Genomic DNA, 23,820 nt, shown 5'->3' with positions numbered 1-23,820 from the left:
TCTGACATCCTGGGGTCAGACTGTTATATGCATGGGTGGCTGCTGGTGTATATTATATATATAATTTATAACTTCATTTTAGCTTTGCTTAGCTTTATGTGTGCTGAAACAGGATTTAATCACATCTGTGCCCTCAATATAACCGTCCACTGTGTCAAAAACAACTACATTTGGCTGTAAAAGAGTCTTGCTCTTCTCATTGCTCATAGTGATACTACTCTGGAAAAAAATAGCTTGATGAACAATGTTATGGCAGTGATCATTTGTAAGTTTAATGTGTGTTAATGTGTTTGTAAATGGGTGGACTGACTGGATTCCTCTTCTTTATCACATGCATGACATATCTCAACTGGTATACTTATCTGATACTGTTTCACTGCTGTGCTTTTTAATAGTACAACTATTTGATGTGATATCTTATTTTGAAATATGTAAAATAAAAATCACAAACAGCAGTAGGGTAGAAAATAGTGAAAATGAGCTACACCCACCTAATTTGAAGTGTGAATTTCAAATTCCTTACTGTTGTCACCATAGAGGATGTTCTTCCTTGTAGAAGGTGCATTGGGCTGTCCCCACCAAATGTCAGTTTCCCACTGGGATTAATTGAATACTATATGTATATATCAACCGACTTCCACATTGACTCCCAAAACAAATGAGTAGAATCAGTTTGAATGCTCATGCTGTGTTGTTCTTAGATGCAGTAATCATGCCATTGCAGAGTGAAACCTAACTGTTTGCCTGCTGATAAAGGTAGACACAACTAGCAATAATTTAACAAAAAACATTATCTCTCTTATAATTAGAAACATCAAATTTGATTGGATGGGAACACCCAACCTGTAATTAATGCACTGATATTTACATAAAGTGCACCTTTGTGGTTTCAGTATACAAAAACAGCATGGTACAGAATTAGAGACTGTACACCATTAAACAAGTAACTGACATTAGACTCAGAAAAAGCACATTTGTTAGCTCAGCTGCCGCTTGTTGGATTCACTGGGCTGTCATGATGGAGTGCTGTTTTGTAATTCAGTTTGGGAATCAATACAGCCTCATCAACAAAACTGTGTTGACACTGCCAGTCATTGATGAGCTGCTTTGTATTACAAATGTACCTATTGCAAGCTTGAGGGCCAAAAGACAAAGTGAAACAACAAGAGTACAGACCATTACATAAATATCATTTCAATTTATTCTAAACTATCTAAACTGTGCTGTTATGAAGAAACAGTTTAAGCCAAGCAAACAGATGCATGCATGTATGCATTACAGCACTAATGTTGATGTCAGTGACGATGACTACAAGTCATAAGTTATTTCCAATGTTTCCAGTCAGATTGCAGCACACTCTTTGTTGTGGCAGACAAGCAGTGGAAGGAGACATAAGGAAGGCTAACTCAGCAGTGTGGCAAGCCTTGGCAGGAAAATGGTTGAGGTGGCAGGTATAGTGCCAGGTTTTTAACATTGGTTCCCAAGAAATAGTTTTTGGTTGCTTGGGAGGGCACGATTGATGCAGTCTATCTTGCACACTTTTGTGATGTTACAGCTCCTGGATCAGAGGCAACTGCCAGGAAGTGATACTAGAAAAAAATATTTTTTTCTTTCTTTCTTTCTTTCTTTCTTTCTTTCTTTCTTTCTTTCTTTCTTTCTTTCTTTCTTTCTTTCTTTCTTTCTTTCTTTCTTTCCCTGTTTGAGGCCAAACTATCATGAAGGACTAGAGAGACACTTGCATGCTGATGTTGACCTTTGACCCTCTTTCCATGTTGTAATGATAGTTTGAATGATCTCATCCAATTTGAGGCTGTAAAGGTTTTCTGGTCTTTCGCAAAGTGACTGGCTCAATGTTCTCAACCATGTTAACATCTGTGCTGATTTCCAGAGTAAAATGAGCATGTGGATTACATCAGGAGCCATCTTCATCTTGACTGCTTGAATGCATCGCCTCCAACTTGTTATTAGCACCATAGCAACAGGCAGGCAATCTCTTCCCCGTAGGTGGTCTTGTCATTGTTGGTGATGAGATCCAAAACGGTAGCGCCACATGCAAACCTGAGGACTTTGTCTCACTCGCCTCTCTTTTCCCCTGAGGATCAGTTTTGTAAAGTGAAAGAAAAGGAGGAAAAAGCCAAAAGTGGAGGGAGTGCATGTCCGGAAATTCTATAAACTCTTACAATGCCAAATCCAGCTTACTGTATATACTATAGAAAATACTTCACTTAAAGCGTTCACTAATAGATCAGGGTACTACACAGCTATTTAAAGCTCAAATACGAGTGTAAGCAGCTACTCCAAAGAATGATTTTGTGATTCATTTAAGGCAGTCAGACCCACAGGCTGCTCTGAAATGAGGTGCAGTAAAGTGCCTTGTAAATTGCAGTTGCTGGGTACTGTGCTCTGCTGCTAAGACAACAGTCCAAATAGTCACGCACACATATATAACACACATTTTACTGCAGTCTGTGGAGCTCCAATACATGGGCTCCTTCATGTTCAGTCCTGTCACAAAGGGGGCTCATCTGTCATAAAAGGGGCCACAGATTTGCACCTGTTTAAACCAGGAATGTTTGAATTACTGTATATCCATACAGACGATAGCCTCCTTCACTGGTATTTTGCCCTGTGAAATGACTACACATGTCAATGAGAGGAACACTGAAATAGATATATGACCCACATCTAAAACAATGTAAAATGGTACAGTGTATATACAGTAAGGGGCAGCTAAAATAAACAAGTTCTACTTACTTTTCATGACTTTCATTGGGAAAAAGGTTCCTAGAGGAAAGTGTTTTCACTCCACAATTAGCAGCTGGCCAAATATGCATAGCTGGCAGTGATTGAGGAGAGTGGCTGTTGCCAAGCAACGGAACGCTGACCCGCCCCCAGGACAGTACAGCTCGTGCCAGTCTCCTTCGCTGACAGGCAGTAACTTGAAACTACTCTAACACGAAATTAAGAGCTAGTTTAGGGGAAGTTTCTGGAGCTGTCACAAATTAGCGTGTATTTTTTTCAGTTTTGTCGAGGTTAGTGCCAAAGCATGTCACGGCCGTAGAGCAAGCATGTCCGACGACGAAAGTGTGCCTTCTTTTCTGGAGGACGTCCGAGTGAAGTTTGTCGAGGAGAAAGTCTGCGGGCTGCTGCGACTGCACCGCCAAACATGGGAGAAAAGTGCTGTCAACGAAGAGTTTCAAACTCTTCTCAAAGACTTCTTTGACAAGGAGTGTGCTGTATTTTTCTGTTCATCAAAAAAAGGCTGTCTGGTTGCTTCTAATGAGGTATGGTTGTAGCAGAGTCTACAGTAACATTAATGAAGAAACGTAACACTCCTGGATAACCAGCTAGCTTAGCCTGTGTACACTTGACTAGTGAGCTAGCTCACCTTAGGTTGCATACAAAATGAAGAAATTGATGGATTTAGCATTACAGATTTTAATTGCTTGGAAGTGTCATATGTGTAGTGAAATCTTGTGATATTATTTCCAATGGCAGGTCCCACCTGTTGCTCAAAACAGCCAAATCTATATTCTTAAGAAGACGGTTGCCCCAATCAATGCTGAGAACTACAGGGAACTTGTGCTTTTTGGCCTCCTGTCTCCATCACCACTTCTGCAGCTGTCAAGCACAGTGGAACAGGTGATAGTTGCACCCTCCCTCATACATTTATCTCACAAAAAGCAGTTTGTTGTGTGTGTTGTAATATATTTTTGTTATGCAGATTTCTAGCTTGCTTTTTTGAATTCTGGGTGAATTTAGTCTGTGTCATGTCACCAGGTATGTGTCCCACTGCTGTCAAACAACAAAAACCATCACATGTGGCCAAATCTGATGTCTGAAGATATTATACGACATGTTGAGAGCATGTGCAGTAAGACATCAGTTGTCCAGGCACAAGTTTTTGGAAAAACTGTCCTCCCTCTCCCAACTGCAACAGACTGGATAGAAAATTCATACAGCGCCATCAAAATGTAAGAAAACACTCACATTTGGTTTTCCCAGAAACGGGGATCTGTATTTATTCTCTAAGTATTAACAAACACCCTCAACATTTTTTCACACTCAGGTATAATAACTATGACCGGGCACTGGCCCATGCCATAGAGACCCAGGTCATCAACTGGACCAGTCTGATCCAGAAAACTTTAAAGCAGGATTCATCAGACCTACTTATGACAGGCTGTAATCCAGGGCCTGATGCAGAGCTAAAGTTTTGGGCTTCCAGGAAGAGCAATATACAGAACATTTATCATCAGGTATGCTCTCCTTTACTCCTTTATTCTTTATTCTGTATTTTTAATCAGCTCTTCCACAAAGTGCTCACTGGTCTTCCTGGGGTTCTCAAACAAAAAGGTATGAAAACAGCTCCAACACAAATTACTCAGTGATCTTCCTAACTTTCAGTGAAATGATTACTGCTTTTATTTTCATCTCCTGACATTCCAATCTCTGTTTAAGTGTTTGGTATTTCCCCTTGTAGCTTCAGAGTCCCATTGTTCAGAAGATGGCAAAAATGTTAGAGATGATGGATAGCAGCTATCATCCAACGGTCATGACTCTAACTGGAAATGTATTTGATGGTAAGATTAGCCAGAGAAAACATACTGTAGTATGCACTTTGTCAAATGTCTGATGCACAACATAATGTGATTACCAAAATTTATTATCTCTGATTATATTGTTTTAGTGTAAAACTGATTCTTTTTTTTTAATCCAAAGCGCTTCAAGAAGCCCAGGATATAGACCTCCATCTACAGCCACTACATCCACAAATGTTAGAACTGGAAAAGAAAGGATTTCCTCACTTTGAAACATTCATTCCTGCACTGTTTCACACTCTCTTTCTTATCTGGACCAACTGCAAATCTTATCAAAGACCAGCACGCATTGTGGTGTTACTGCAGGAACTTTGTAATCTGCTCATTGAACAGGTAAAAATCTTCATTTGAAACAATTCAACACAGTGGAATTATGGTAGTAGTCCTTTGCTGATGTTGGTCAATCAGCAATTACTCTGACTTAATAGTTATTGGATGTCTCTGTGAACAAATTCAGATATAAAATCTTTCATTCTTTAGGCTTCCACATACCTCTCTGCAGATCTGTTACTCAGAGAGGACCCAGAGGAAAGTCTACAAATGGTGACCAGGGTGATGAAAGTCTTTAGATGTTTCAGAGACAGTTACCAGATCCAGAGGGAGAGGTTGGCCAACCATGTGAAACATGCACCCTGGGATTTCCCATCTGCCATGATTTTTGCACGTTTCAACCAGTTCCTGAATCGCATGTTACAGCTGGAGGTGAGATCCGATTTTTGTTCTTGCATTCAGATGGCCCAAAGAGGTTGTATTTTTACGTGATTTTGATTTCTGTTACAATATGTTTTCCTTGCAGGACTTGTTTGAAATAATGCTGGACTTTCAGAGAATGGAAAAACTGGAATTTGGTGGGCTTAAAGGCAAACTCTACAGTGAGCATGCTGCTCAGATGTACAGAGAGTACAGTAATCACTGCAGAGCATTCAAGCACAGTGAAAACAACCCACTTGACTTAAATTCTCAGGTGAAATTATTTTTTATTCACATTTCTATTGTTCATCAACATTTCTGTGAACAGCTACTGCATAGATTCATAATGCACAATTTTACACTTGTGTCCATCGTTATTGTTATCATTGTGGCTTGTTAACTTTGTCATAAGGATTTCGAATACGAGTGTAAGGATTTCAAAGTAAGGGTTGTGGACTTTGAATGCCGCCTTGCCAGCCTTCTATGCTTGGCCTTTCGAGATTGCTCAGGACTGGAATCAGCAGTTAAAGTAAGCAAGACTGGATAGTAGGATGATGTTGATGAAAGTACTGTTAAAGTGAATATTGAGTGACAGAGCTATCAAGTTCTTACCAATATCTTTGTTTTTTGTCCTGTAGCTGCTAACTATTGTTGGTCCCTTCCTGGAAAGAAGACAAATTAGACAGATATTCAGTCCCAACTTCCTTCTACTGCAGCAGCATTTCAGGGAAGAGCTGGAGAAATGTAAATGTCTGTTTAAATCCCAGCTCAATCAGGTACTGGAAGCAAAATGGAATATTGAATGAGAATGAGAATGTATTTAGGGCAGAATATGTGTTGTCCATGCAACAATTTTTTTCTATTCTTTATTACTTTACAGATGGAGAGTGGGCTGAGTAAGAATATGACTCACACATCTGGAATTTTGAAGTGGGCAAAAATGCTAAAAGAGCGCATCCAAACACCATGGGAAAAAATCAGATTACTGTTTGACATGTCAGTAAAAACACCTGATTACTTACAGTGAATGAATGTATTAGTTAGAAACAATAGCTAACCCGATGAATGGATGGAGGGATGGATGTACATAGAACAGACAATAGATGACTATTGTGCCAGGCTTATAAATTAAAGTTGTCTCACAATTTTGAATTCAATTTCCAGGCCTTTAGGAGGTGTTGAGATGGCGAAGGAGTACTACATGTACATTGAGATGATGAGTCTCCTGGACCAGTATGAAGATGACATTTACTCTGGTTGGTGTAATGGTTTGGAACAGGCCTGCCTGATCAACCTGAACCAGCCCCTTCTTTCCAGAAATACCTCATCTGGTCTGATCTCAGTCAACTTCAATCCAAAGGTGATTGATGTAATAGTTCCTGTAAACTAGTATGCACTCACTGTACAAACATCCTCCAAGATTAAATAATTATCCAACTTGCTGTTAGACTGATGCAGTTATTTCTGTCTCTTAAAAATTTAGTTAAGTTGGTTTCCTCACACTGCTAACATGTCCTCATGTTCCGTCACACATATGTTGTTGTTTTTTATTTCTTAGTTAACTAGGTTTGGCCAAAAAAACAATACTATGATAATGGTTCAAAACCCAGATGCAGGTCATCATGTAATCGTTGTTTGTTTTTTCTTGGTTCAAACAGTATCTCCTTTCATTAAAAAATCTGTTCATATTTCTTTTTAATATACTACTGATAATACAAACAATCATCCTGGCAGAGGGAATAGTTATTTATTTTTAGTTATTATATGCTCTAAGGGTTTCTGTTACTTGAGACAAAACATTTTACCACCACCTCACTGTGACTGTGTATATGAGTTGATGACTGTTTCCTTTCACTCCTCAGCTGACTGAAGTCTTGAAAGATGTGAAGTATATTCAGACTCTCAATCAGATCAAGGTCCCTGCAGCTGCCATGACTGTTTTTGAGAAGCGTTTCATGTTAACAAAGGTAAGAAACAAATGTTACTTTAGCTCACCTAAGTGAGTTAAACAATTAGCTTTTTTCTTATCCTTTATGCAGTCTGCACCTTGAAATATATAATTTCTCATTGTACTTTACAGTATGTGAGCACTCTGCAACTATTAGTAGAGTGGTACAACAGCCTAAAGCAGACCATGCTAGAGGTGGAACTTCCTCTCATCACCACTGAGTTAGACTCCATAGACCTGCAGTTGATGAGAGCAGAGTCTGACCTGACATGGCAGGATTTGGGCTGCTGGAGCTTCATCAGCACCACCAGAGACCTGGTCCAGGACCTTGTATGTCGAGTCAGTAGAGCCAAGGAAAACTGTAATACAATCCAGTCAGTGATGAAGGGATGGAGCAAGCAGCCCATGTTTTGCAGAAAGGACAACAAGAAGGGCACACTCATACAGCTGGAAGACAGGGAAGACCGTGTCAACAAAAAGTACAGCTCCATGAAGAAGGATGGAGACTCTATCCACAAGCTGGTACAGGTGTGTGGGGTTGGATGTTTGATACAATTCACTATTATTCATTGTCATTCATGAATACTTAAATTGCTGGCATGGTTCCAACACCTTTTAGCTATATTGTAGAGATATTCATTTTCATCAGATTATAGCACATTAAAAGGACAACAAAGTTCTATTCAGGCAATTCAAAACCCTGTTTATTTACATCAAAATCAATTTCAGAAATTGCACTTGTGTTTGGCTTTGGATTCAGTATCCTTATGCTAAGATAATACAGATATGATAAATCAAAATTTAACCTTTATCTGTCTCGTACCATGTAGCATGCTTGAATTTAAAAGTAATAAAAAACCATACATAAGCAATGTTAAAAAAAAAAAAGAAAAACAAAAGCTCTGTCCTGAGAATGCACTATCCAGAGAAATCAGAAGTGATACAGGTAGAAGTAAAACTTTTATAGTTTTTGTGCTCACCATCTCTCCAATATCCTACAATTTATTCAGGAGAATATGGTGCTGTTCCATGCTGACCCTGCATCAGAGGTGTGGCAGTCCTACCTGGAGTATGTGGATGAGATGGTGGTGGAGGGGCTCTTCAGCTACATCAGCCACTCTCTTCAGTTCTTTGCAGACAACATGGAATCATGGCCAAATCAGACACCTCTGTTTGAGGCTCAGTTGATGCTGAGTAGCTCAGGAATGGTCTTCCTCCCGTCATTGGAGCAAGATGCAGGTGACAGCCTCTATGAGCTGATAGAGGGACTGGTCGGAGACATATTCAAGACTTCTGCAAATATCAACAGATTGGCTGCTCACCTTGGCATGGAGAGCTACCAGGTACTCTGCTGTAGATCTGGATGTTAAAACTGATGTTTTTACGAAACACTGCAGTTCCTCAGTAGATCGGGATGTTTTTACATATGTGGCACAAGGGCCCCAGTGTTGCAGTGTCGTTTAAATAAGTCAGTTATAAAGAAGCATTGCGTTTCATCCCAAACCAAAAAAGTGTACTCACCTAGTGTGCTAATATTTCTAAAGTCATTATTGTGTATTCCTCTACAAATAGTGGATTCTCTTCATGTCATACTTATAATATAACTCTTACAGGATGTGATGGATGACATGCTAGATTTGTTGGACACGAGACAGGAAATAATGGAGCGAGTGGAGAATGTCCTCAAGAAAGCGATTAATTACCAGAGAAAGTTTGACTGCTACACCCATCTCTGGCAAGATGACAGGGCTGAGTTTCTCAGCCAGTTTCTCCTGTATGGACGTGTACTCGCAGCTGAGGAAATGGAGACTTATGGAGCAGATGAACTCCCTGAGAGCCTGCCTACAATTGACAACTTCAGAGAACAAGTAAAAGGATTTTCTAAGTCGTGAATCACATATTTCCAATACATGGCAAGCGTCTTAATCGTGATCTCGGTTGTGGTCTTAATTTTACAGATAGATTATTATGAGGATCTGTATGCTGAAATATCCAAGCTTGAAGACTTTAGAGTGTTCAATGGATGGTTTCGGGTGGATATCAAATTCTTTAAGTTGAGCCTCCTTAACACTTTAAAGAAGTGGAGCTGGCTTTTCAAAGAACACCTGCTGACATATGTCACTAACAGGTAAAGATCATTTCTGCATGGCTATTGAATGAATATTGAATGCAGACCTAACTGTAACATCAGCTGTTCTCACTGTACATTCTTTCCCACTCAGTCTTGATGAGCTGCAGAAGTTTGTCCGAGCTACTATTGAAGGGCTTGGCCAGCCTGTGGCTAAAGGGGACCACTTTGACTTGGTGGAAGTGATGAGTCACCTGCTGGCTGTCAGAGACAGACAAGCAGCCACAGACAAGATGTTTGAGCCTCTTAGAGACACAGTAATCCTCCTGGAACAATATAGAGTGACCATACCAGACCAGGTCTATTCTCAGCTGGAGGTAAGGGAAGGAATGAGTTAATGCTCCTATTTTCTTGCCACTTTCAAGTACTAACTAAAATAATGTGATAACAAATGTGAATTTATTCACATTCAACCTTTGAGAAGTCAATATGAATTTCTCGATAGGAACTTCCTGAGAAATGGAGTGAGGCCAAAAAACTGGCCTTAAAAGTGAGGCATGAGGTGGCACCCATGCAGAATGCAGAAGTGATGGTTTTACGAAGACGATGCATGGCATTTGAGGTGAGGTCACTTTTAGCTCTTGTTTTCAGAGAAATTTTGAGTGCGCATTGTTGAAGCTATTGATTGAAGATATGATGGCCATTTAAGTGGTACCTCTTGTTTTCAGGTAAAACAAAGCAAATTTTGGGAGATGTTCAGAGCAACAACACCCTTCAGTTACAATGCAGTGCATCCTTACATCAGTCTGGAGAAAGTAGGAATTTAACCATTATTTGATTATAGGATTAAAATAGCATTGTGTCATACTGTACATTTTGGATAACAATTGCCATGTGTTATTTTCTAGTCTGAAAAAGCAATCCGAGACATGGAGAAAGAGGTGGCAGAACTACAGGAGTCCACAAATCTGTTTGATGTTACTATTCCTGACTACAGAGATATCAAGCTCTGCAGACGAGAGATCGCAGTCCTCAAAGAACTTTGGGACATTGTTGTATTTGTGCAGGTAAGTTGCTTAATGTATTTTGTATATTCACACGTCACTTTTCTGGAGGAAATGGAAATACAGCTGAAGGCCTCGTCACTAAAATGCATCAATAACTCAATAACTTGAGCAGCACTGTCCTCTTTGAGGCTGTCATCGATTCTTTGAAAACCCTGTAGCCTCTAAATGTCCCCATTAAGCACCCTCAGCCCATTGACCCCTCCGCATTCGTCTTTATCTATACAGAGCAGTGTTGAAAACTGGACAATGACCAAATGGAGGCAAATAAACGTGGACCAGATGGATGCAGAATTGAGGAGGTTTGCCAAGGTGAGGTCACCAACAGTGCTACATCACACCAGCGCATCTCTCCTGCTGTCTTGCTGTCATGCACCATTGCTGTTTGTAACAGATGCCCCAATAACTAATTATGTTTACCTACCTTCTGTTTGTGTAGGACATACGGAAGCTTGACAAAGAGGCTCGCGTGTGGGATGTGTATTCTGGGTTAGACCTTTATGTAAAGAACCTGTTGACGTCACTGCGGGCCGTGAGTCAGTTACAGAACCTGGCAATACGAGAGCGCCACTGGGTGCAGCTAATTAGAACAACGCAGGTGCATAAATACACACAGCAGAGGTCTTACTATGGAGCGATGCCTTTTTTTTCATGATAGAAATCTGAGACTTTGCATCGTGACAATAATTCTTTTAAAACAGATGGACTTCACCGTGACTGACAGTACCACCTTGGGAGACCTCTTGGCTCTGCGGCTCTATTTGCTGGAAGACGAAGTTCGCAACATAGTGGATAAGGCGGTCAAAGAAATGGCCATAGAGAAGGTTCTTCAATTTTTAATAGATTGTGTTCAAATACACCCACAGTCTTTTAGGCATAATGGCCAATTATGTAATGTAACATACTGTACCACACAGAATTTCTGGTAAAGTGTTACTACAAGCTAACATGTACTTTAAAAGATGTGGTAAAGTGTAGATACAGGAAGAGTTATTCACAATATGTAACTTCCTTGCAAACTTATTTTAAACATTTTTCTACATTGCTGCATGTTTTGAATGCAGATGAATAATGTGCCAAATAACCAAAAGATGGGTCCAGATAAACACTTGAAAATTGAGGTCTAGAAGTTTACCTCAGGATGCATATGGAAAAGTAATGACATCAAAGAAGGAGCGAGCCTTATCAACATGCCTCATTAAGTTGTTGTCCTGTGAAAACCATGTATCTCCAAGAGAACAGCTTTTCATGAGTAAGTTAAACACAGGTCTGAGTTTAGCTTTGTAATGGTATATTTCTCAGAAATCCAGTGAGTTTTAAGTGCTTTATTCAGCCTTAGCGCAAGAAATTTCTTAGTCAGATGCATGGTTTTCACTGGTCACAACTATAGTTGCTGCGTTTGAGTTACTCCTAAACCAAGCATAATTGTAAATGCAGTAACACTGTATTCAGACATGCTACCATTATGTTGTCCCTTACCTATTATTTCAGGTTGTGACACAAATAAGTCAAACATGGGCATTAATGGAGCTTTCATATGAAGAGCATTACCAAACTTCTATGCCACTACTTAAAAGTGACGAGGAACTTTTTGAAACTCTTGAGGATCATCAGGTAAATATCTAACTACACTTACTGATATTATTGCTAAGACTTCATGTGTGACCTTATTGTGATGGAAAATGCATAATTCCCGTAAAGCACAAGAACAAGTTCTCAAGATCAGTTGTCTGTGAGAAGCACTGATAGTTAAGTGCTGAATAGAGATGAGAGTGCAGAGAGGGGCCGCCCTGTCTGGTGTCTAACAGCACAACTGAGAGTAGAGAGGTCCCTATTGAGTCCTTAGATTTATAGCTGCTTTAGGAGACTGGGCATTGTTGCACCGTGGCAGTCTTTGTGCATGTACACCAGATGCATTGGGGGGGTTATAGCCAGCAATTAGAAGTCTTGCCTCTTTAGTGCCTCCATCTTTTTGCAAACAGACTGTTTCCCTCCCCCACTCTTTTATGACGTGGCATGCTGATGAGGTTGAATCTGCATTGAAATTAAACTAACATGTGTTATTTGGTTATCAAGATATGATTTTCTGTTGCAACAGATTTGGTGGTGGTTTGGAGTATTTCAGTTTCACATTGGACCAAATCCTTTTGATAGGCTATACTCATGTCTTCATGTCCTCATCCTCAAGGTTCAGCTCCAGGGCATCTTCCAGAGCAAGCATGTAGATCACTTCCTGTTCCAGGTTGTAGAACTACAGAAACAGCTGACTGTGGCTGACTCTGTGCTGATGGTCTGGATGGAGGTCCAAAGGACATGGGCCTACCTGGAAAGCATCTTCAAAGGCTGTGATGATATCTGTCAACAGCTGCCTTTAGATGCACACAGATTCCAAGCAATAGATGCAGAATTTCAGGTTTGCACTAATATGCCAGTCATGTAGTTAGACAAATTCCATTGTTGTCATCATTGTAAACATGGAATTTTTTGTTCTTTCAGGACTTAATGCTGGACAGTGCTAAGACTAAAAATGTCATTGAGGCCACCAACAAACCTCATCTGTTTGAGAAGTTAGAGGATCTACAAAAAAGGTTCATGTTTATTTCATTACACTGTTCACAGTTTGATGTACTCTTCTCACTAGTACCACACTCTATTTTAACAGACTGGCATTGTGTGAAAAAGCTCTTGCCGAATACCTGGAGACAAAGAGACTTGCCTTTCCGCGTTTCTACTTTATTTCATCTGCAGACTTGTTGGACATCCTCTCCAAAGGAAGTCGTCCCAGAGAGGTACATTTATGTAGAAATTTTCACTTTTGTGTTCGCTATTTATCCAGTGCCACTATTAAATGACTGTATCTGCCATAAGAAATTGAATGACTCTGTGTCTTTTGCAGGTCACTGTGCACCTCTCAAAATTATTTGACAACATGTCGGACCTTGAGTTTGACAAAAATGAAAGGTTGGATAATTCTAAACTTGCAGTGGGCATGTACAGCAAAGAGAGGGAATATGTCCCATTCCAGACTGAATGTCGCTGTTGCGGGCCGGTAAGATTACATTCAGGACCGAAGAATCTGCATTATCGATCACATTTGGTAAAATAAGTAATGATAAGAATGCTTTGTTAGGTGGAGGCATGGCTTACTTGTCTGGAGGAGTCTATGAAAGCATGCATCAGGGGTCACCTGTCTGAAGCTGTGTCTGTGTACGAGGACAGGCCCAGAGAGCAGTGGATTCTAGACTTCCCTGCCCAAGTGGCTCTCACTGGCTCTCAGATCTGGTGGAGCAATGATATGGAGCTTGTGTTTAGAAGACTTGAGGAAGGATTTGAGTCTGCACTAAAGGACTACAACAAAAAACAGGTACACTTACACTAATAGATTTCAATCAGACATTGACATATTTGCAAATATTTTCTTCATGGGCACCTTTGGCAATAGGCAAAGTGTTTTCAGAGACCTCATCTTTGCTTGCTTGGTTCCTGAGGCTTAACTTCAAGATGTTGGTACACATAAGTCATAAATAAATCAGAATGAAAAAATTTGCAAACTGTTTTTTAACAGTTTTATGAGGTGTTCCCAGGCACATGGAGGTAAATCCTGTGTGTGAACCTCACTCCATCCTTGCCTGTGAATGACCCAATCATGATACTATCACCTGTTACCAATGAACCTGTTTACCTGTGGAATGTTCCAAACAGGTGTTTTTGGAACATTCCACAACTTTCCAGTCTTTTGTTGCTCCAGTCCCAACTTGTTTGAACCATGTTTCTGCCATCAAATTTAGAGTAAGCAGATATTTACAAAAATGAAGCGTTAAATCTATTTTCAGTGAGTATATGTCAAAAAACTTAATTAATTAATTATGACACTTTTATTCATGTTTTACACAGTGTCCCAACTTTTATCTTAACCTAGCTTCAAATAAATCATTACTCTTTGGATTACTGTTATCATTTACAATTCCAATTAAAATGTCATGTGAAGGTGCGTTATTGCAATAAAATTTTGCTTTAGGAAAAGGTTACAGCCTTAATTTTATGTTATTTACACTTACATTATATATACATCTTTCTTAATTGGAAAGATTTTATTGCATTACTGATACTGATTTGTGTGTAATCTGTGATTGAAATGGTCATTATTGAGAAGATGCACATGTTTTCCATAGCACCTTCATAATCACATCAGAGTTAGTGACCTGAGCTGGGTCAGCTATACTTGTAGCTGTATTATCTATTTTGTCAGTTTCATCAGCACTATTTTAAGGTTAGCATGTCCTTGGTTGCAATTTGAAATATTTCTCTCTCTCCGTTCACTGTACTGCACTGATTGGACCTGCTGTCCTACGGACCAGTGACAAATGCAAGACATCCAGTAATATTTTAGTCAAAACAAAGAGACAAGACTACTTTTTCAAATTGTCCACATGCTCTGCATTTATATACCAGCTGTGTATGTTGTCCTGCATGGATTGAAGGTTTAATGACTTTGAGTACTTAACAATACAAGTGATGCAGGGAATTGGAACCACGTAATGTTATATCAGATTGTTATCAGATTCATTCTCATATATAACTCCTTCTCCAGATATGTCAACTAAACTTGTTGATTACCATGCTGCTGGGAGACCTGAGCTCAGGCGACAGGCAGAAGATCATGACTGTATGCACTATTGATGTCCATGCTAGAGACATTGTTGCCAGCCTCATTGCCCAAAAGGTAATAACAGTTGAATCACCCAATAATCAGCATGTCCTTTTAGTGTGATCGAGCAAACCTTTTTTGAGGTTAGAATATAATTTACTTTAAATCACAACCCATATGCTAACATTCCAATACTCCATTTAGCCTTCTTTGAAGATTTGAGTTAGCAGTTAAAATAACATGACAAAAAAACAATATAGTTCCTACTTCCATGCCACTAAAGTTTAGACAATATAGGCTCAGACTAAATCAAGACAATATTTTTAATCATTCGGAATATCATACCACCTGCCGCTCACTTGCACCATATCATTTGTGACATGTCACCTCTTTGATATAGTTTGAAAGCAACCACTTGTGTTCACAGGTCACCACCTCACAGGCCTTCCAGTGGCTTTCCCAGCTCAGACACTGCTGGTATGAGCAGCAGCATCACTGCTTCGTTAACATCTGTGATGCTCAGTTCCTTTACTCATATGAGTATCTAGGAAATACGCCACGTCTAGTCATCACTCCCCTCACAGACCGGTAACTGTGCTGCTTATCTGTTTTCAGTCTGTGCATGTAATGTTTAAATGCATTTGCAGCATTCAGTATTGCTCAACAGCTCATTTGTGTTTCTTCTTGTGCTATTGCCATGGGCATGTTTAGGTGCTACATCACTTTAACTCAGTCACTCCACCTGACCATGAGTGGAGCCCCAGCAGGCCCTGCTGGAACAGGGAAGACTGAGACCACTAAGGATCTTGGCAGAGCCATGGGCGTCATGGTGTACATCTTCAACTGTTCTGAACAGATGGACTACAAGGTGTGAATATATTACATAATTATTCCCTTTGGTCAGTTTATGTCTTGATTGGATGTTTAGGTAAACATGCAAATGCAATTCTTGTCTGTGTGCAGTCAATTGGAAATATCTACAAAGGTCTGGCCCAGACGGGAGCATGGGGCTGCTTCGATGAGTTCAACCGTATCGCTGTGGATGTTCTGTCAGTTGTAGCAGTGCAGGTCAAAACTATACAGGATGCTCTTCGCTCTAAAAAGAAAAAGTAAGCAGTTGAAACTGAATACATGAAACCTCTATGCTGTGAATGAAAAATCAGTTAACTCTCTGTGCACTTTACAGATTCCTGTTCCTGGATCAAGACATTGTCTTAAAACCCTCTGTGGGGATTTTCATCACTATGAATCCTGGCTATGCAGGCAGGACAGAGCTACCTGGGAACCTCAAGGCTCTTTTCAGGTGGAATACAGTAACTTTGTTTATGGTGTGTCTTTACTCTGTATGAAGTTCATTCTGCATTGTTTGTGTCTTGCTGTAGACCCTGTGCCATGGTGGTGCCTGACACTGAGCTTATTTGTGAGATAATGTTGGTCGCAGAGGGCTTCCGTGGTGCTAAGCTTTTAGCCAGGAAGTTTATCACTCTGTACACTCTCTGCAAAGAACTGCTGTCCAAGCAGGTAGGAGAGAAACACTTTAACCCACTGTTACAATACAAAATGTTGGATTAAAGCAAAGGAAAACTTTTCAATGTAAACACAGGAATACACATCCTTACTGTCTCTCGTTTGTCTATTAGGACCACTATGATTGGGGTTTGCGTGCTGTCAAGTCTGTTCTGGTTGTGGCAGGGGCACTGAGAAGAAGAGACAAGAGTAGACCAGAAGATCAGGTGACTTATATGTGAATGTTATCTCATAGCCACAAGAGGAAGATGCATTGTCTAATCTATAAATGCACTTTGCTTCCCAGGTGCTAATGCGTGCGCTGAGGGACTTCAACGTGCCTAAAATTGTGACAGAGGATGTGACTATCTTCTTGGGACTGCTGGGAGACCTCTTCCCAGGCCTGGATGTGGAGAGAGAGAGAGACTGTGAATTTGAAAAGGCTGTTCGAAAGACCACAGTAGAGCTTCGACTCCAGCCTGAGGAGACATTCATCCTTAAGGTTTGACATGATGAGGTGTATACCTGGTCAATCCCTAAAAAAAACGAATGAAAGAATCATTTTCTAAACATTTGTTTTAATAGGTGGTACAGTTAGAGGAACTCGTGGCAGTACGTCATTCTGTCTTTGTTCTTGGAAATGCAGGGACTGGGAAAAGCCAGGTTGGTATTAATTACCTTAAAAATTGTGAAAGTAAATTATTTTTTGTAAGGTATATCCAATGGCAGGTATTTGTCTTTTCAACAGATATTGAGAGTTCTCCATAAAACCTATGTAAACTTGAAGAGGAAGTCTGTATGGAATGACCTCAATCCAAAGGCAGTGGACAGAGATGAATTGTTTGGCTTTATCCATCCTGCAACTCGAGAGTGGAAAGATGGTAAACAGCTGGTTTTGAATCAGATTAACAACATTTAGAACTCATGAACTAGTGCTAATTCAGAGTTGGTGCAAACAGTGCTTATGCCTTGTAATCTCAGTTGTTTATTTTCTTCAATCTCTGTGCAAGGTTTGTTTTCATCACTGATGCGAGAGCAAGCAAACATCTCCCACACAGGACCTAAGTGGATTGTGTTGGATGGAGACATTGATCCGATGTGGATTGAATCACTCAACACAGTGATGGATGACAACAAGGTACCTCCCTCCCGTTTACTCATACGCTATTGTGCAACACATAGCAACCGAGGTGGTATAGACAGAAAAGATGTTTCTTTCCCCCTCCTGCAGCAATCACTTCCTAGAGTGTGAGTATTTGGGGGTCTTCTTCCAGAGCGATGAATCATGTCACAGTGATCTTGTGCCTTTGAAATATTCTGAACCAAGTCTGTCAGACCTGATGAGATATTAAGGTGTTTTCCCTTCATCCTGTCCATCATATAGACCATTCAAATGTTATGATATTTGGAAACAGTAATGCTTCATAACATCTTTCAGGTCCTGACTCTAGCCAGTAATGAACGTGTGCCTCTCACTTCCTCCATGAGACTGGTATTTGAAATCAGTCACCTAAGGACAGCCACTCCTGCTACTGTGTCCCGAGCAGGAATTCTCTATGTTAACCACCAGGACCTGGGCTGGAACCCGTGAGTCACACAGTTTGTATTCGCATACTATCATAATGGTTATGAGGTTTTCAATGCAATGTTTATTGTCTTCTGTACATTTGTTTTGCTGGTTACACCAAAGTGACTGTGATGTGTTAAACTCTGTAGGGTGCCTCCATGACATTGTTCCATTGTTAATTTGTGTTTGCATTGCACTCCAAAGACACTGTTCCAGATTCTCATCAGATCAGCACAGCGATAGAAAATGATTCCTTGTATTGTTTCTCAGGTTCGTTGCCAGCTGGATTGACCAACGAGAACGGCAGACGGAAAGGGCTCATCTCACCATACTGTTTGAAAAATATGTGCCTCGTTGTCTAGAACAGATGAGAAACACCTTCAAGACCATCAGTCCTATCCCAGAAAACTCACTGGTGCAGGTACATAACACAGAAACACGCACAGTGGAATTATTTCTTCTTTCATATGCCAACACAGTCAGCAAATCACAATAAAATAATCATTTTCTTCTCATTCAGACTCTCTGCACTTTGCTCGACTGCCTTCTAACACCGGAAAATATTCCAGCTGACTCTCCACGTGAGCTCTATGAGACGTACTTCACCTTTGCCTGCATCTGGGCTTTTGGTGGAGCCCTGTATCAAGATCAGGTATTACTTAGATTTTGATCTGGGGAGGGGGGCAGCAGTATAAGAACGAATAACATGGTACAAAGAATAGTGCAGAAACAAATATCAAACACAAATACTGATATTAAGAGCTTAATATCATATATTAACAGTATTAACAGATATTAAAGGTAAAAATTAAAAAAGTATGCCCTTTTGAGCATGTGTATGCATATAAGTGTGCAAATTGCACTAAGTATAAAATATAAAATGTATATTATATGTACAATGTATAATAATAAGTGGTGATATAGTCTCTCTCTCTCTCTCTCTCTCTCTCTCTCTATATATATATATATATATATATATATAAAGCTACTATAACGACACATTGGCTGCTTGAGTTTTGACATGACATACTCTGCAGTATGTTTATCTCCTAACAAAGTAATTAAGCTCAGGCAAAAATTTTTTGTATGCTCAAAACTCAGTAGGTGTCCCTCGAAAGAGATCATGCATTTTCCATAGAACAAAGTAACTGGGCATTAGTGCAACATCAAGGACTGTTGGATAGTTATTGGATAACTTTGTCAATACTCCTGGTAATAGTCCACTTAGTTATCACTCCTCTCACTCCTGGCTTTGTCTTTCTTCTGTCATAAAGGTATAAATATAGGCTGAGGACTTTATTGAGGCCCTTTTGTTGAGAGACTTGTCAAGAGTGTAAAATGACCAAGAATAAGATGGTCCTAACTGTCAATCATTTGAACTAATGATGGGGTTGTCTGTTGAAATTACATTAATTAATGCATGACATTATATCTTCCGTGATATTCCCAGCTGTGTGATTACCGGGTAGAGTTTAGTCAGTGGTGGACTAAAGAAATGAAGACAGTGAAGCTACCAGCACAGGGGACTGTGTTTGACTACTACCTTGACCCTCAAACCAGACGGTTCTTGCCCTGGGCTGACATTGTGCCTTCGTTTGAAATGGAAACTTGTACACTATTACAGGTAAGAACATATAAGCTGCTATAAATAAAAGTGAGACCCTTCATGTAACTCCAGAAACACAGACTTTTGTGATTTGACAAATAATCACATACGTACATAAGCACATGAAGTAATGTTCTTAAAGAAAAATAACCAAAATGAACAATACAGCCATATTAAAAATGTGTGTCTGCCTCAGTGAACATAACAAGAGAGGGTAGAGTCACATTGTGAGGTTATGGCAGTGGTGCTAGAATGGATGATAGGCTTTCCACTGTGTCTGATTACCATCTTCTACACCCCATACCAGACTGTGTGGGGGTCAAGTCATGAGCAACAAGGCTTGGGCTATCACCCACGCTCTATTGTCTTTCTTTATGCTCCTGCGTACAGCTGTGAATGCTCCAAAGGGTCTTGCTGAGCCGTAATTAGTAGGGTTTTGTTCTGAGCAAATGACGCTATTATGACAGAATAGTTGTGGTGTACTGGGGAAATACAAGAAATTATAAATCACATACAATTCACTGAACACATGTCTGTCAATAAATCACACTCAAGAAAGCCATAATAACTATGTATGTTTCTGTTCTCTGTCTTCCTGCTGGTTCTATGATTGCAGGCTGTTCTGGTACACACAGCAGAGACTGTGTGTCTTCGGTACTTCATGGACTTGTTGCTGGAGAGGAGACAGCCAGTGATGCTTGTGGGGAACACTGGAGTGGGAAAGACTGCACTTGTCAGAAACAAGTTAGACTGTCTGCCAGAGAGTTACATGACTACAAAAGTACCCTTCAACTACTACACTACCTCTCTCATGCTGCAGGGTGAGTGGTGTTTTTTGATTGTTTCGTAGTACAGACTAGCACATCAAGTAAACTACAGCACCATCTGCTGGTAATGTTCAGACTCAGAAATGGGGAAGTGGTAGAAAACCTCACAACCTCATGTTTTTTTTGCAGTCATTATCTTAGCCATACAACATCCTCACATTTCCAAAGTTGATTTGGTTAATATTAGGTTTTGTTTGCCTTGTACTGTTTGTGTTAGGTAACTGTAGGTCGGTTGGTTTTTTTTGTTGTTCTTGATCTATGACAAATCACATGTTGCTTTCTCTTCAGCAATTCTGGAGCGCCCATTAGAAAAAAGAGCAGGCAGAAGCTACTCACCTGTAAGCAACAGAAGGATGGTCTACTTTATAGATGATTTGAACATGCCAGCTGTCGACAGTTATGGAACAGTGCAACCTCACACACTTATACGTCAGCATCTGGATTATGGGCACTGGTGAGAGGACCCTCTTAGTATGACTTTATCAGTTGTGTGTCTCATGTTACAGCATGAAACATTCTGTCAAACTAGGGTGTGTTTCGCTTATTAAACCAGGCCTTCATTGCTTTTGTGCTTTCTGTAGGTATGACAGACAGAAACTGACCCTAAAAGAAATACACAATACCCAGTATGTTGCCTGTATGAATCCAACTGCTGGGAGCTTCAATATCAACCCAAGACTGCAGGTATGCTTTCCAAGTTAAATCACCCTTAATCTGAAATTGGAATAAAAGAAGCATACTGTAACAGCATAATTAAGTTTACAATGCAAATTTCATCACCTTTGTTACCAGTCTTATAACCTTCCAAGGTTTTAAGTAAAGTATAGTTTAAAGTATGTGTGAATTAATACACAGATTATTATTTTAAAACTTCCTTTGACAGAGGCACCATTTATCCATCCAAAATGCTGTCAAGATTCATGAGTCAGTTTGTTCTTATAGTGAATCTTCATCTGCAGAAACGTCATTTCACATACCTGTTTGCAGAGAAAAGGATTAGCATTGAGACATAGAATTTCCAGCACTTACAATTCCACAAGGAAGACGATCTTAAATCTCCTGTATGGTGTGGAACATAAATAAAACATCTAACAGATGTCAACACAAAAGTGGCAGCATGGTGAGAATACCGTATATTCATGATGTAGCATCTATTACCAAAAACAACCCTGTAACATGTAGTTTAGATACATATTTCCAGATAAATTAGCTTTAATTCAAAATGCCTGTCAAGGATGTATTTGAAGTTCTGGGGGTTAGATTAAAGTCATCCCTAATTGTACACTGCTATGTATTGTCTGAAATTTTGTTGTGCCTTTGCTCTCTACAGAGACATTTCTCAGTGTTTGCAGTGAACTTTCCTTCACATGAGGCTCAGATGTCCATCTTCAGTCAGATCCTTTGTGGCCACCTGAAGCAGCAGCTCTTCAGTCCGCTGGTTCAGAGGAGCGCTGCAGCTGTGGTCCAAGCTGCCATAACTCTTCATCACAGGATGGTTCACAGTTTTCTGCCCACGGCCATCAAATTTCATTACACATTTAATCTACGAGACTTGTCTAACGTCTTTCAGGTAGTGCTGATAGCAAGCAATTTGTGCAATTGGACTTTTGAATGAAAAGTGAAATATTCATATGATTTTCTGTGTTGTTCAGGGCATCCTTTTTGCTGGTCCTGACAGTATGAAAGAGAGCACTGACCTGGCACAGTTGTGGCTGCATGAGTCCTGCAGAGTGTACTCAGACAGACTGGTAGATGTCATGGATCTGCAGCTCTTCCGGAAGCTCCAGATGGAGACTGTGCATGAATGCTTTGAGGTGCAATACAGATTCTGATAAACAGTATAAACAGGAGAAATTGTTTATACTGTTATACTCTATACAGTCACTCACCTTCCACCAGATAACAGCACTGACCGAAAAATTTAAATTTTCATTATGCTTGTTCTCTTCCAGGGTCTGGAGGAGAAAAAGGTGACAAAGCAGCCCCTCCTCTATTGCCATTTTGCCCAAATGGGTGATGAAGCCTCCTATACTCCTGTCACAGACTGGGCTATGCTCAGGTCCATCCTCACAGATGCCCTGGAGAGCTACAATGAGCTCAATGCAGCCATGAATCTGGTGTTGTTTGAAGATGCCATGCAACATGTGTAAGTATATCTGGTTCCTGCATTGTAATAATTGTTATGATCATAGTAAACTTCATTAACTTTTGTGTTTGTGTATGTTTTGCACACAAAATTACCTAAATGCGCATTTAAGAACAACTAAGGAAAGGGCCTTTAAACATAACATTGAAGTAGTAAGAAAGGACCTAGGCAATTTTATGAAATAAAAAGATGGCAGTTCAATGCAGAAACTTAATATGATTAAGTGCATTTTTTAAATATGTTAAAAACCTCCATTCCGCTGATGGGGAGACTACATATTAAGAACTTTTAAGACTGTCTGTATAGATTTATAATATTTGGTTGGATTGAGATGTTTCATGGAATAACAAAGATTGTGTCGTTACCAGCTGTCGCATCAGTCGTATCCTGGAGTCTCCAGGGGGTCATGGCTTACTGGTTGGGGTCGGGGGCAGTGGGAAGCAGAGCCTGACCCGTCTGGCTGCCTACATATCCTCTGTGGAAGTCTTCCAAATCACCCTGAGTAAGGGTTATGGCATCCAGGACCTCAAGGTAAATTCTAATGTTGTGAATATGTTACAGCCAAATAGAATATAGCCTCATAAAATATACTCTTGTGAAAATGTATAACCTTTAACTGACCTGCTTCTAGTTATAATTTTTCACTATTTTCAAATTCACAAGTCAAGGTTTCTTTAAAAAGATTGGTCAATTTCTGGCTGCATGCAGGATATCGATATAATTCAGTATTGCTCCCCACCAATGCATGAAATACTTGTCAGATACTATTTAAAGGCACTGGGAAATGTTTCATCTCATTGATGAAGCAAGTTTGTCAATTTGATTATTTAAAAGCCTCTGTGTTATCATGAGACTTGTGCAGTTTGCAATTATTTAATGGACTCCGTATCAGTGTGCCCATTATACAGCAGTTGTCCATTCCTGTGTGGTTTTGCTTAGATGGATCTAGCAGGCTTGTTCATGAAGACTGGAGTGAAGAACCAGCCTGTGGCTCTGCTCCTGACTGATGCACAGATACCTGATGAGCAGTTTCTGGTCATTATTAATGACTTACTGGCATCAGGTCAGACCAGACTCCATGATAATAACACTGTTTTGTTTTATCTTTCTTTACCATCTGAGAGAACATGCATGTTGGCATCATAGCTG

At 40.0% G+C, this 23,820-nt stretch overlaps 1 protein-coding gene across 1 annotated transcript in view; it reads left to right on the top strand.

Moving 5' to 3' along the window:
* Positions 1-3,068: 3,068 nt before the first annotated feature.
* Positions 3,069-23,820, top strand: part of LOC121610303 (dynein heavy chain 11, axonemal) — a 38,100-nt gene continuing 17,348 nt past the window's right edge. Inside the window, exons 1-53 of the mRNA XM_041942337.1 lie at positions 3,069-3,236; positions 3,499-3,642; positions 3,781-3,974; positions 4,070-4,259; positions 4,484-4,583; positions 4,723-4,934; positions 5,082-5,303; positions 5,398-5,565; positions 5,704-5,820; positions 5,930-6,067; positions 6,172-6,287; positions 6,456-6,651; positions 7,154-7,258; positions 7,372-7,767; positions 8,250-8,582; positions 8,853-9,107; positions 9,198-9,367; positions 9,462-9,684; positions 9,813-9,929; positions 10,036-10,122; positions 10,216-10,374; positions 10,600-10,683; positions 10,811-10,969; positions 11,073-11,195; positions 11,863-11,985; positions 12,560-12,784; positions 12,868-12,959; positions 13,034-13,160; positions 13,268-13,420; positions 13,502-13,735; positions 14,963-15,094; positions 15,447-15,607; positions 15,731-15,887; positions 15,983-16,128; positions 16,206-16,322; positions 16,402-16,540; positions 16,660-16,752; positions 16,833-17,027; positions 17,111-17,188; positions 17,274-17,406; positions 17,536-17,663; positions 17,964-18,112; positions 18,363-18,513; positions 18,613-18,744; positions 19,543-19,716; positions 20,315-20,519; positions 20,814-20,979; positions 21,107-21,209; positions 21,856-22,095; positions 22,178-22,339; positions 22,478-22,671; positions 23,040-23,202; positions 23,611-23,734. Coding sequence (XP_041798271.1) covers positions 3,069-3,236; positions 3,499-3,642; positions 3,781-3,974; positions 4,070-4,259; positions 4,484-4,583; positions 4,723-4,934; positions 5,082-5,303; positions 5,398-5,565; positions 5,704-5,820; positions 5,930-6,067; positions 6,172-6,287; positions 6,456-6,651; positions 7,154-7,258; positions 7,372-7,767; positions 8,250-8,582; positions 8,853-9,107; positions 9,198-9,367; positions 9,462-9,684; positions 9,813-9,929; positions 10,036-10,122; positions 10,216-10,374; positions 10,600-10,683; positions 10,811-10,969; positions 11,073-11,195; positions 11,863-11,985; positions 12,560-12,784; positions 12,868-12,959; positions 13,034-13,160; positions 13,268-13,420; positions 13,502-13,735; positions 14,963-15,094; positions 15,447-15,607; positions 15,731-15,887; positions 15,983-16,128; positions 16,206-16,322; positions 16,402-16,540; positions 16,660-16,752; positions 16,833-17,027; positions 17,111-17,188; positions 17,274-17,406; positions 17,536-17,663; positions 17,964-18,112; positions 18,363-18,513; positions 18,613-18,744; positions 19,543-19,716; positions 20,315-20,519; positions 20,814-20,979; positions 21,107-21,209; positions 21,856-22,095; positions 22,178-22,339; positions 22,478-22,671; positions 23,040-23,202; positions 23,611-23,734 — 8,572 coding nt within the window. The remainder of the gene's footprint in view (positions 3,237-3,498; positions 3,643-3,780; positions 3,975-4,069; positions 4,260-4,483; positions 4,584-4,722; positions 4,935-5,081; positions 5,304-5,397; positions 5,566-5,703; positions 5,821-5,929; positions 6,068-6,171; positions 6,288-6,455; positions 6,652-7,153; positions 7,259-7,371; positions 7,768-8,249; positions 8,583-8,852; positions 9,108-9,197; positions 9,368-9,461; positions 9,685-9,812; positions 9,930-10,035; positions 10,123-10,215; positions 10,375-10,599; positions 10,684-10,810; positions 10,970-11,072; positions 11,196-11,862; positions 11,986-12,559; positions 12,785-12,867; positions 12,960-13,033; positions 13,161-13,267; positions 13,421-13,501; positions 13,736-14,962; positions 15,095-15,446; positions 15,608-15,730; positions 15,888-15,982; positions 16,129-16,205; positions 16,323-16,401; positions 16,541-16,659; positions 16,753-16,832; positions 17,028-17,110; positions 17,189-17,273; positions 17,407-17,535; positions 17,664-17,963; positions 18,113-18,362; positions 18,514-18,612; positions 18,745-19,542; positions 19,717-20,314; positions 20,520-20,813; positions 20,980-21,106; positions 21,210-21,855; positions 22,096-22,177; positions 22,340-22,477; positions 22,672-23,039; positions 23,203-23,610; positions 23,735-23,820) is intronic.

This window comes from Chelmon rostratus, chromosome 8, assembly GCF_017976325.1.
Source record: "Chelmon rostratus isolate fCheRos1 chromosome 8, fCheRos1.pri, whole genome shotgun sequence".
Classification (NCBI taxonomy): Eukaryota; Metazoa; Chordata; class Actinopteri; order Chaetodontiformes; family Chaetodontidae; genus Chelmon; species Chelmon rostratus.
This window is presented reverse-complemented; position numbering and strand designations above follow the sequence as displayed.